Below are 14,042 nucleotides of genomic sequence, written 5' to 3'. Positions count from 1 at the left end.
ATCATGCTCAGGCAAAGTATCTACAATGGGTAGAGTAGCAAGACATTATACAATTGAAGCTTTAGATCATAATACTTCTATACACATTCCATCACTTATTGAATGCAACGACATACCAAACAACCGTGATGAGATACCATCACCAGAAGTTGCAGCTAGTCATGAACATCTTAACAACATAGCGTTGCACATACCACCCATTGACCAGAATATCAAAATTGAATTACTTATTGGTAGAGATGTGATTCAAGCCCATCACGTTCTTGATCAACGCTTGGGAGATGACAACTTACCCTATGCTCCAAAGTTGCCATTAGGGTGGGTGATCGTAGGAGAATCTTGTCTCGGTCAGATTCACCGAACAGACACTGTAACTGTAAACAAAACTTTTATTTTGCCAGATGGACGCACCTCTCATTTTCAACCTTGTGCAAATGCTTTTACTGTAAAACCTGAATCTATCTTTGAGAGAACACCTTACGATGAAACTATTGGACCTTCAATCGAGGATAAACTATTTATAGAATTGATGGATTCTCAAGTGAAACAAGGATCAGATAATCGGTGGACTGCACCTCTTCCGTTTCGCAAATACAGACCTGTGTTGCCTAATAATAGAGTACAAGCAGTGCAGAGAGTTAACTCGTTGGAAAGAGTCTTCGCATGAACCCTAACAAAAAAGAGCATATACTTGAATTCATGAATAAGATGTTTGTGAACAAACATGCTGAGAAGGCACCAAATCTACCCATAGGAAATGAATGTTGGTATCTTCCCTTTTTTGGGGTATATCATCCCAAAACACCTGGAAAAGTGAGAATTGTTTTTGATTCGTCGGCTAAGTTTAGCGGATCTTCATTGAATGATGTCTTAATAAAAGGACCAGATCTAACAAACAATTTATTAGGTGTTTTACTTAGATTCCGTAAAGAGGCTGTAGCAGTGACAGCAGACGTAGAACAAATGTTTTACAACTTTAAGGTAACAGATTCACATAGAGACTATTTGCGTTTTGTATGGCATGAAAACAATGAAGTTCATCGCCCTCTTATTGATTACAGAATGACTGTACATGTTTTTGGGAATAGCCCTTCTCCCTCTGTTGCCACATATTGCTTAAGGAGAGCAGTGCAAAATGCAGATAATGACATTCAGGACTTTGTTTATTACAACGTTTATGTTGATGATGGGTTGATGTCATGCCCAGATGTCGAGTCCGCAGTTGATCTTATGAAGCGATCTCAAAAGGCTCTTGTAGATGGTGGTGGATTACGACTCCATAAAATAGTGTCAAATAGTAAAGATGTTCTTCAAAGCTTCCCATCGGAAGACTTATCTGCGGACCTCAAAAACCTGGACCTTGGATCTGAAACTCCTCCTGTACAACGCAGCCTAGGACTTTCATGGGACATTTATGTCGATCAATTTACATTCAAAGTGTCTTCAGAGAAAAAGCCGTACACTTGCAGAGGTGCCTTGTCGGTCATTAATAGCATATTTGACCCTATTGGGTTTGCGTCTCCAATTACAATGAATGGAAAACTAATTCTCCGAGAGATGATGTCAGAATCTGGACCTACAAATTGGGATGAAGATCTCCCTGATCATTTGAAATTAAGATGGGAAAATTGGGTATCCTCATTGGTTCATCTTCAAAACTTACAAATACCACGAAGATATTCAGACATATCATTTTTAAACTCTACTCATTTGGAGGTTCATGTATTCAGTGATGCGTCAAAGGACGCGATAGCATCTGCTGCTTATTTGAAATTGTTTGGTGAAAATGAAAGTGAAGTCTCCTTTCTGATGGGCAAAGCTAAAGTATCGCCAGTACACAGCCACACAATACCGCGCTTAGAGTTATGTGCAGCTGTCCTTTCAGTCGAGATTGCAGATACTTTGAAAGAACAACTCAAATTAGACTCAACTTATTTTCATTTTTATACTGACAGTAATGTTGTTTTAGGTTACCTAACTAATGAAACACGTAGATTTTATGTTTATGTGAGCAACCGAGTAAACCGAATAAGAACATCAAGTTCTCCCAGCCAATGGAGCTACATTTCAACTGATCTGAACCCAGCAGATGTAGCAACAAGAAGTCTTAATACTTTAGATTTACCCAGTTCAGTCTATCTACAGGGACCAACATTCTTGAGTCAAGATTCAGATATTGGAAAACAAATGTATCCACTTGTCGACCCAAATGATGATAAAGAAGTCCGTCCGTCTGTAGATACTAATAAAACTGACATTAATGAGGAAGTAGGATTGTCAAGCAGGTTTTCTCGGCTTGCATCTTGGAAAAGTCTAGTGAGAGCTATTTAGTTTCTCAAAGCCTTTATTAGAAAGTTGCATCAAGAGAGTCCACCTTCTCGACAAGAAGTGGAACAATTTATCATCAAAACAGTGCAAGCAGAGGCATTTTCAAATGATATCAATGCAATTAGTTCTGTTGGTCAGTTACTTCCTACATCAAATTTATTGTCGCTTTCACCTGTGTTAGACAAACATAATATTCTTAGAGTTGGTGGACGGATACGACATGCAAAAAATGTTGAGCTACATCTTCAGCCAATAATTATTCCAAAGAAACATCATTTAGCTGTGTTACTGACGCGTCACTATCATGAATTGACATGTCATCAAGGAAGACACATGACTGCAGGAGCCTTGCGTTCAGGAGGTTTTTGGGTTATAGGCAGTAAAAGGTTAGTTTCTACAATCATCAGACAATGTGTCACATGTAAGAAATTGCGAGGTCAGTTTAAAGTACAAAAGATGTCTGACCTTCCGGAAGATAGACTCACTCCAGGACCTCCTTTTACCTTTGTGGGAATTGATACATTTGGACCATACCAAATCATTCATAGAAAAACTAGAGGCTCATCAATCAATCAGAAAAGATGGGCAATATTATTCACATGTTTGGTTTCAAGAGCGATACATATTGAAGTCATAGAAGAAATGAGTAGCGCCAGTTTTATCAATGCATATCGTCGTTTCATTGCTATCAGAGGATCTGTTAAAATTCTTCGATCAGACAGAGGAACAAATTTTGTTGGTGCAATACAAGATTTAGGAATCACAGCCGAATTCATTGAAAAAGGCACTGTTGATACAATGCTATCACAATACGGAACTATATGGAAATTCAACCCTCCGCATGCTTCACATTTTGGTGGATCTTTGGAAAGGATGATAGGCTTGAGCAGAAGGATTTTAGATTGCATGCTCATTCGTGAGAAAAATAGACTCACGCATGAAATTTTAGTTACTTTGATGGCAGAGGTCAGTGCTATTGTGAATTCAAGGCCGTTAGTATCTGTCTCTACTGACCCGGATAACCCGGAAGTATTATCTCCGTCTATGCTCTTAACACACAAGAAAGGACAGGATGAACAATCTATGCTACAATTTGGAACTAAGGACATGCTACGTAGTCAGTGGAAGATGGTTCAAGGACTGGCAGATGAATTCTGGTCAAAATGGAATAAAGAATATTTACATACACTACAAGTAAGGAAAAAGTGGGAAATGCCGATAAAGGACTTAAATATAGGAGACATAGTTCTCATGAGGGACCGAGAGTTACCAAGACCACAGTGGCCGATGGCAATAGTAACAAAAGTTTTCCCCAGTGCCGACATGAAAATCCGAAAAGTGGAAATTCGAACTATTAGAGACAACAAACCCAGTTCATTCATAAGACCAATTGTTGAACTCATTCCTCTCGTTCTTACTGATTCAAAATGAAGGTCAGTTATTTTTGCAACTTTATACCGTCTTCTTGTTCAGTACATGTATATTGCTAGATAAGCATAAATTTTGTATTTTTTGTGGTGATTTTTTAAAAAATCAGAAGGGGAGTGTCGTGTTTCCGGAAATGTAACGGAGTTCACGTCTTTGTTTTTTATCTTCTTGATTTATACACTTATTTTTATATCCGGCACGTTTGGAAAATTTGTTCAAGCAAAATTTTGTACAATTTCTAATGAAATTTGTAACTTCACGACACCAAAGCGTAAGTTAATATGTAGCATATTTTTCTTTATATATGTATAAACCTTTTCTGACAAGTGTACTATTTTTAAGTCGTCCTAAACAGTTGACAAACATTCTTTTTGGTCATATTACATGAACTGTTTATCATACCTTTTTTTTACATTAATTCTTAAATCCAGTGTGCTGATTTGTATTTCATTTGCTTTGATTAAGATGTTTTCTCTTGAAAAGTATTTAATTAGCGGTTTTTGTTATTGTAAACTGCTCACTTCGAATTATGAAAAAAGGCGACTGTTTTCTACTGTAACCACAAGCACGTGTGCTACTGTTTTTTGATGTAACTGAATTATTGTATTACATCTATTATGAACTTTGAATTTGCTTAGACTATTATGACAGTCATTGAATAACACAAGTTGAATATTGAACATTGCATTTGACAAAGAGAAAAAAAAAGATTATTTAAACATTGTTAAAACCAAATATTTTGTTTTAAGTATTGATACTTTATTGTGTACTGTTATGCTAAATTTTTGTAATGCTAATTGTTAGTAAGAATTGCTTATTTTGTATTTTTCAGTTTTTCACCCTCTCCGGAGGTTTGTTTATCAAGTAAAGAATTTGAAGTCTTATTAGTCTTTCTTGTGAGCCATAACATGTACTTCTACGTTATATTGTGCATGCATATTTTTTTTTGTATTAATTCGTGTTGTTTTAATTGTGTGTACACTTTATCAGTAGAGTGAAAATATGTAAAATTGCGGAAATCTGCTCAACGGAATGTGATTGAAACCGTACTTTGACCTATAATGGTTTACTTTCAAACGTTGTGACTCAGATTGAAAGTTGCATTATTGAAGCTCATACTTCATCTTCTTAATTTTTTAGAAATGTTTATTATTTCAAAACATGTCTAGAATATTCCATCGTTATGTAATCCTGGACAAACCATCAATTTTTATACATGGAGTTAAATTTGTAAAAAGCTAAGTCTCATGATTTATGAGAAACGTCTCAGGGTATACCTTAATTATGGAAAGGATTCCAAGGAGTTCATCAACAATAAACGCAATTATTAAAACAAAAACAATAAAAACAAAAATGCAGAGAAAGGACAAGACATCAATATACGTTTTCAAAAGGGTGCCTGGGAATAATACGTAATGAGTTAAACGAAAATTCAACTATTACCACTGAGGTCCCCCAACCTTTACAACAAGGGACTTTGACTTAGTACAAATTAAAAAAAAAAGCATTTGTAAACTTTATAAAGCTAAATGCCAAAATGACTACGTGGCACTAAACCAATTTTGTAAATAGTGCATTAAAAAATTTCTATAATATAGCATTGACTGCGACAAAAAAATCTAAAGTTACAATCAAAACTGTCAAAAACTTTTCTGAAACAAACCAAGCTCAATTTATTCAAACATGTTTTGTATAAAAATCAATAGAAATATGTAATCAACATATGCACAAACCACAGAAAATTACAAGTATGTAACAATGTTCTTTTAGGTGAAAAAAAACAAACAAAAAAAAAAACATGTTAAGTAACATTTAACATTGATCAAAATTGTTCAATGAGTCAATTAAAAATTGTATTCGAGAATGTATTGTGTATTACAAGAAAAAACAACAAAAACATGTTAAGTAACATTTAACATTGATCATGATTGTACAATGAGTAAGTTAAACATTGTATTCGTGAATGTATTGTGTATTACAAGAAAAAAGTGTCAAACAAATCAGTTAGATGGCACATTGAGACGTGTGATTTACCAACCGCTTACATTATAGGTTACTTTACGCCGTAAAAAAGATAAGTGAACATACTATGACATACAGTCTAGCACCACTGTTGACGTCTATGTAGAAAAAAATGCCCGTATGTCTTGCCAGGTTTTACACTAACATGTAAACAGCTAACACAAGTCAAACTTAAAACTTTTACAAAATGCTTTCATGTACACAATGATTCGATAAGTAAATATGACTGTATGTGATTTATAAAAACGCATTTGTATCTATACAGAGGTTTACTCCTAACTATTCTACTGTCTGTCGATACATTTATTTTAGACATTGCACAAGTTATCTCACAATGGCAAAATCATAATATCACCCCGCATGTGGCGTTCTACACAATGGCGAAAAAACGAAAAATGACGGAATAACACAGTCTACTAAACACAACTTGAAAGCTAAAGACTGATCAACACAAATTTAACATAAAAGAAAACTCCCTTAAACAAAACGATGAAATAGTTCTAAATCACCTACATTCATTGATAATGAAGCTTCTATAAACACGGGTTGTTTGGTAAACACAGTGTTTCAGAGTATGAAAAATCAATTTTAACTCAATTGGCATAGTGAAATGGAAAACGCGTCAAATCACTTTGGTGTTGGCTTTTTAAAGAAAAAAACTCGAATTCGAAATTTATTTTGATATTTTAGAAACTAACGAAATAGTAGAAATCTCCAAGTGTAAGGCTGTTGATATAAACCAAGCAAATGCTATCAATTTTCTACTCTTTCGCTAATATTTTCTTTAAAGATTGTTTTTGCATTGCGATTCAAATGCACAGGTCTAATTGAGCTACAGGAAAAATGATGCAAGAGCGCTCTACGTTCATTGCCTATACATGAATGATGCAATAGCACTTTGATTTCCTTGGCTAGACAAGAAGTACACGGAAGCGCACAATTCTTGTTAACAAAAATTATATAAAAATCAATAGAAATATGTAATCAACATATGCAACAACCACAGAAAATTACATGTTAAGTAACATTGAAAATTGGTCAATATTGTATTATGAGGTAGTTAAAAATTGTATTCGAGATTGTATTGTTTATGGAAAGAAAAAAGTGTCAAGCAAATATAACTAAACAGTTAGCATGCATATTGTAACGTGCAATTTACCAACCGGGAAAATAATAGGTAATTTTACGCCGTTAAAAGTTAGCATACTATGGCATACAGTCTAGCGTCACTGATGTCTTTTAAGTAGACGACATGCACGTCTGTATAACCAGGTAATACACTAACATGTAAACAGTTAATAAGATTCAAAGTTAAACTTAAAACATTTTTATAAGGTTTTTTTCATATACACAACGATATGTGTAGTAAATGTTACTGTATGTGATGTATAAAGACGCAAATTTATGTTCATTTTTATCTTTACAGAGGTTAACTCCTAACTAGTCTACATTATATTTCTTTTTCGTTTCGTGTGTTTTGTCTTTGCGACGGCACACATAATGAAAAAGACAAATAAAAACGTCATCTTTGTCTAATTTTCCTCGACTCTGGAAATGAAAATTATTACTAATGTATCAACGACACTATGTATAAAGTGTAGATCGCTGGATTGTCGTGTTATAAAAGTACAAATATATCCACGTTGATTGCTATATTTGGAGTCATTGTTTCATTTTGTTGCATATGTAGAGAAAACGTAAGAATACTTTTGTATTCAGACATTGGTTAAAGTTTGTAAAGTTTAATCAACTTTAAAAGTTGCAAAGCCCTCTTTGGGTCGCATTTCAAAATTTCAGCTTTACTAATATTTTCAAAAAGCAAGTTTCCTGCATCGACGAACTAGTATTTTACAGTAGTTAGATTTTCTGTTTCAACCTGATGCATACACGAAGAAAAAAGGTATCCATTTATATTGAGACATTGATTATGTTTGTGAATGTTGAATCAACTTTAATAGTTGTAATGCACTATACAATGTTATATTATACATGCATTTACATTTTTACAAACCAAAAACAAATTATCAAATAATCTAATTTATTTAATATCTGATCATTGTTGTCGTCAAAATGAGAGGCAACAGATACCAGAGGAACTATCAGAATCATAAAATGGAAAATAAACTGAGAACGCCATGGCTACAAATTGAAAAGACAAACAGACAAATAATAGTACACAAGAAACAACATAGAAAACTTAAGACTGAGCAACACGAACTCCAAACTTGGGGCGATATCTGGTGCTGCAGAAGGGTAAACAGATCATGCTCCACATGTGGCATTCGTCGTGTTCCTCAATACATATTTAAAAAAAGCAAGCTTTATGACCGTTGTATTGTACCGTTTTTTTAAATTTATATAAAAAAAGTATAATCAACGCCATGGGTAGACAATTATTCATATTTTATTAATGCACGAATGTTTTTAATTTTGAGGTAAATGACATGTTACAAACTATATACAATGATTGTTAATAATAATCAAACAGACAAAAAAATACACATATTTTCGTATGCAACCGGACGTACTTCAATTTAGTGGTAAATGTCTGACAGCTAAAAGAACAACCGATAAATAACAAAAGGAATTACAAAAATGCAAACACAACGAATAGAGGGAAAGTTGTCAAAATGTAAAGAACACAGAAATTATAAGAGTTTACGATAAAGATAAGATAACTTACCAATATTTAAAAATAAAATAAATAATGAAACATTTAGAATAGGAACATTTAGATTAAACTCACAATATAAACAATGCAAATTAGACAAAAAAATAAAGACTAGAGAAACATGCATTCTGAATATATAACATAACAAGATATAGATCGACATCTTTTTTTTTAGAAATAGTGAACGACAGATTAAAGGATAAGAACAGAAACATTTGGAATAATGACGTTGGTCCTTTCAATATAATGTTGGTCCTTTCAATACCAGGCTGGTCCTTTCAATATCATGTTGGTCTTACAATATCACGTTGGTCCTTCCAATTTCACATTGGTCCTTACAATATTATGTTGGTCCTTTCAATATCACGTTTGTCCTTTCAATATCACGTTGGTCCTTACAAAATCATGTTAGTCCTTTCAATATCATGTTGGTCCTTTCAATATCATGTTGGTCCTGTCAATATCATAAAACATAAACATTTGGAATAATTGTCATATAAAGTACAGATGTGATAATGAAATGTGGAGAACAGCGACATTTGACAAGCACCTATAGGTGATGAATGTAAGAAACATTGTACAGTTGTTTATCAATTTAACATGCTCGACAAGAAAGTTACAGGAATGTTTTAGACACACTGATTTGTATAAATCAAAATCTTTCTATGCGCTATTATGCTAGAATATGTTACATTTGTTTTCATAGTTCAATGAGTATCATTAAAAAAAAGTAAAATCAATATGTCGTATTAGTCCGTTGTTCTATTACACATTCTAGACTCGATTTAGCCCTTTGTAGTCATCCTCCACTACAAAAAAAAACAGATTCTTCACAAATGTTTTATTGAACAATTAGCAAAGTTCAGTAGGAGCAGGGTTCTCATAAAGGAATTTTGAAAGCAAGTCTAGGAACTCGTTATTTTTGGCCATACCGAGTCCAGCAGTTAAAATTAGACGAAATATCATTGATCATTGATAAATGAAATAGTTTGTAGTCTCCATTACACAGGGAGCAAAAGATGCACGCACCTTATACGTTCAGGTATATCACATCCAATATTTTACGTTAATATTCTTTACAAAGCACAAACATATCAGCATTTACTTTGTATATATCTGTCATTGTTTGTTTGCACCGAGAGATTCCTTTTCAAGAATTTCAAATAAAACCTGTCAAAAACAACACTTAATAAAGTAGAAATATATGATATGACAAAATAAATCAATGGTCCGGGATTTGAATAATTGACGTCACCAGCATTCCGGAACAAAGGGAGACAATCATGTTGCACTTTCCTCGATGAACCATGAAGTTACCTGTTTTATAGATATTACGGGGACACACATACCAATATTTTTTTTGTATTTATTTTAACCAATTCATTAAAATATGAAACAAAAAAAGTTTTTAAAAACCTTTGCATTTCACCTTTAAGCAATGTAAAAATCTGCAGAAACAATACTTTATTGTAAAGGAGGAACATCATACAAGTACACGGTACCTATAAAGTACTTTAAAATGTTATTACATTATTGTAATGTTGTCACGTTGTACAACCGGAAGTATTTACATGTCATAAGCAGATGTTTTAAACGTTCTGTAACATATTTGTGAATAATCTTGATAATTATTGATAAAATCATTTTATTTGTCTGCAAAATTTATTGAGAAAGTACAATGTCTCATGTTTATATAAAATATCAATATGCTACGTTATACAAATTAACATTTAACTTTGAGGATTTTGGTATTTGAATGGTTTTGTATACATGTACTGAAGATGTCGACAAAATAACCTTGTCAACATAATTGTGTGTGTTGACTTCACTTCATCTCTAAGATATCGTACACTGACTGGTTATCTTGTCGGTTAATACATTTTGATTCTTTAAATATAGGTAGAAACTAAAACTCATATGAACTAAAAATATTATAAGACTTCTGATATTGAGCACGATCATGGCATGACTACTAGATGGTCAAATCACGTGGAGACCTACGATATAAATGAACGGCACTCGCTGAGGCGAATATCGTTTGATAGCCATACCTGTTATATGTGGCGAATATCGTTTGATAGCCATACCTGTTATATGTGTTAGTTTTTTACAATATAGATTAATTAATACATTTTGCATTATACTTAATAAGTTATATACATTTATATGTCGTAATCATCAATATTTTGAGAGAGAAAAAGTTCGTGTATTATTTGTTTTGAATTTAAAACACTTTTTTTTTATTATTAAACTAACAATTTGTATAGATCTGCTTCACACCACAAACACGATTTAAATCCGTGAGTGTTGTACAAGGATTTTCAACGGTTTAAAAGATCTATGGACTAGGTATTACAAAACTTTTCATTTCGTGTATAGCTGGCAGTGTTTTGCATCAAAAGAGTCCCTTTTCAAGAATTTCAACTTAATCCTGCCAATAACAATACGTAATAAATAGGAATATATGATATAATCATATTGACCAACAGTCTGGGATTTGAATAATTCTTGAACAATTTAAAAAATCTGCAGAAACAATAAAGGATGCCTCCGGGTGCGGGAATTTCCCGCTACATTAAAGACCTTTTTGTGAACTTCTGTTGTCTGTTCTATGATCGGTCTGGTTGTTGTCTCTTCGACACATTCCCTTTATCCATTCTCAATGTTATTAAAAGTAAAGGGGGAACAACATACAAGTAGAGGGTACCTATAAAGTACTTTAAAATGTAATTGCATTATTAGAATTTTGTGTAGTTGTAAAACCGGCAATATTTACATGTAATTAGTAGATTTAAAAAATATTCTGTAACATATATGGGTGAATAATTATGATAATAATTTACTTTATTTGTCTGACAATTTGTTGAAAAAGTACAACGTCTTATGTTTATATGAGTTATAAATATGCTATAGTATACAAATGAACATTTAACTTTTATAAATTTTGGTATTTGAACGGTGTTCTACGGGTGTACTAAAGATCATAATTTTTAACCTTGTTAAGCAAAATTTTGAGTGTTAACTAAACTTCATCTTTAAGATACCGTTCACTGACTGAGTTCTTTTCCATTTGTTTGTTATGCGTTTTGTTATTTGATTTTGCAATGTGATTATATGTGGACTTTCCGAATTGATTTTCCTCTAAGTTCATTGTTTTTGTGATTTTATTTTTTGATCATGTCCGTGTTCCTTTCTCCTTACATGCAGAGAACAATATATACAATTCCAAATGCAAAGAATACATGCAAGTTTCAGCTCAATGTTAGTTTGTGCGTTTCGAACCATTGTTTATAGCTAGAAAATACAACTCATATCAACTGAAAACATAAAAGGACTTCTGATGTTTAGCACGATCATTGCATGAATACTTGCTGTATACCAAGAGACCAATACAATGGCCGAAACAAGAAATGAGTGGTGCTGATATTAATTATTATTTTTTATTCAATCTCATCGTCAACAAATGATAGAGGTTATTTACACGTACTTCATATTCTTTAACCGGACAAATCGATTTAATAATTAACAGAAGATTTCATAATACATTAGCATATTAATATCATGTATATAAATATTTTAAGTATTTACATGTCATTAGTAGATGTTTTAAATGTTCTGTAACATATTTGTGAATAATCATGATAATTATTGATTTTATTTGAAAGTACAATGTTTCATGTTTATATAAAATATAATGTGTTATTATCATGTATATCAATGTATAATTCCACCAGGATTAAATGCACACCACAATTAAAGTCATATTTAAAATCATTTATAAACAAATCCAAGTAATCTATAGGGTTGTGTGTTGTTTATCTTAATAAATATGCAGTACAAAAACAAACAATTTAATGCGCTTGTAAACTTATTAATCATAAACAATAACAAAACGGTAACCTTAAGATTTACATGTTACATACTCGAGCCAATCGTACAAGTGAAGATACATAAATATCGGTAGATTATGACAAGGGAATGTCACCATCTATAGATGGATAACTAACGATAGGAAAAGAAAAATCATCTCTTTTATCATAAATATGTGTATTAAGCTTTCGGTTAATGCTAAAGATATCAATATCGAGATAGAGCAGTGGTCATTGTATGTATTAGCTATAAGGTAAGTTCAACAGGATTATTTTTGTAGTATACATACTAAAATCGTAATTATTGACAACCAGTATATCATCAAAATATCCCAAAATATCCTTAAATTTTTGTAGCAAATGTTTTGCGATGGGTCTTTGCTAATTTTCGTCATGAACTGAAACTCATAGCAATACATAAAACAGGTCCACAATTACACAGTAAGACCCTTATTTTAATTCCATTAACTTGATGATCCAAAGGGAACACAGATGACTTGTGCACGGTAAGACCCTTATTTGAATTCCTATAACTTGATGATTTAGGGAATCTCCAAAGCGAACACAAATGTTATCTAGTAAAAACATGAAGGGCAGTAATAGTATCAACACATGTCCCATGGACTTAGTTCTTTTGTTTATTGCTTATAAAAATGACATAAAAGATTTTTAACTTATTATGTAATCCCATTCTAGCTTTAAAATACCCATTTAATTAGGTGTGTGATTTTTTTCTGAAAGAGAATATGAGGCAAAGTGGTATATAGAGTTTTTGACTTTCAAAGGTATTTCTTATACAAGTATTTGATAAAAATTATTATATGGTCATATTTAAAAATGTCCTGGTACAACCCTTTTAATTTTTCGACAAACTAAGGATTTTCTTATCCCAAGAATAGATTACCTTAGTTTGTTTAAAACTTATAGTCTTTTTTTATTATTCGACCAATACTACAGTCCATTTATGATTTTTCTTGTTGAACAAATCTAGGACGAAAAGAATGATCATTTAATTAATTAATATATTATGTAATGCACTTATGTATAGCTGTAAAAGAGGGTTTCAAAAAACCAGAGGGACAGTCAAACTCATAAATCGAGAATAAACTTACAACACCATGGCCAAAAATGAAAAGGACAAACAGACAAACAATAGTACACATGACACAACATAGAAAACTAAAGAATAAACAACACGAATCCTACCAAAAACCAGGGGTGATCTCAGATGCTCCGAAAGGGTAAGCAGATCCTGTTTTACATGTGGCATCGTTCGTGTTGCTTATAAGATAACAAAGCCGGTCGTATAGTCTAGTTACGAAGTAAGGAACATATTTTTATAAAAGTGCACATCTATGTTTCCTCCAGTGCATTGCTATTTTTAAAGTTGATTACATTTTGTTATTAAATTATTGCAATGAATTACATTGATTTCCCAGTAAAATAAAAAAAAACGATAATTTTACATGGACAATAATCCACGATTATGTCACTTTTTGACGTCATACAACAATAGGCGTTCTCAATACGTCGATAACGGCGGATCAACAAAAATTGCAAATGCGTTGAAAAAAGATGTTTTGCCTTGCAGATTTTACATTAATTTCTTGTAATAAAGAGAATATCTTATTAAAGAATGCAAATGTAAAATAATATCTAACTCGTGACCGAACAACTCATTCGTGAATAGGGTGGTGTTCGGTCACACGTTGAACATCTTTATC

At 32.4% G+C, this 14,042-nt stretch overlaps 2 protein-coding genes across 2 annotated transcripts; both read left to right on the top strand.

Moving 5' to 3' along the window:
- The first annotated feature begins 708 nt into the window (after positions 1–708).
- LOC134695338 (uncharacterized) lies at positions 709–2,331 on the top strand. The gene has a single exon (XM_063556561.1). It carries the CDS (start codon positions 709–711, stop codon positions 2,329–2,331), a length of 1,623 nt encoding a protein of 540 aa, XP_063412631.1.
- A 330-nt stretch (positions 2,332–2,661) lies between these two features.
- On the top strand, positions 2,662–3,759 carry LOC134695337 (uncharacterized). The gene has a single exon (XM_063556560.1). It carries the CDS (start codon positions 2,662–2,664, stop codon positions 3,757–3,759), a length of 1,098 nt encoding a protein of 365 aa, XP_063412630.1.
- Positions 3,760–14,042: the final 10,283 nt, after the last annotated feature.

The sequence above is a fragment of the Mytilus trossulus genome, chromosome 13 (genome assembly GCF_036588685.1).
Source record: "Mytilus trossulus isolate FHL-02 chromosome 13, PNRI_Mtr1.1.1.hap1, whole genome shotgun sequence".
In the NCBI taxonomy this organism is placed as follows: Eukaryota; Metazoa; Mollusca; class Bivalvia; order Mytilida; family Mytilidae; genus Mytilus; species Mytilus trossulus.
This window is presented reverse-complemented; position numbering and strand designations above follow the sequence as displayed.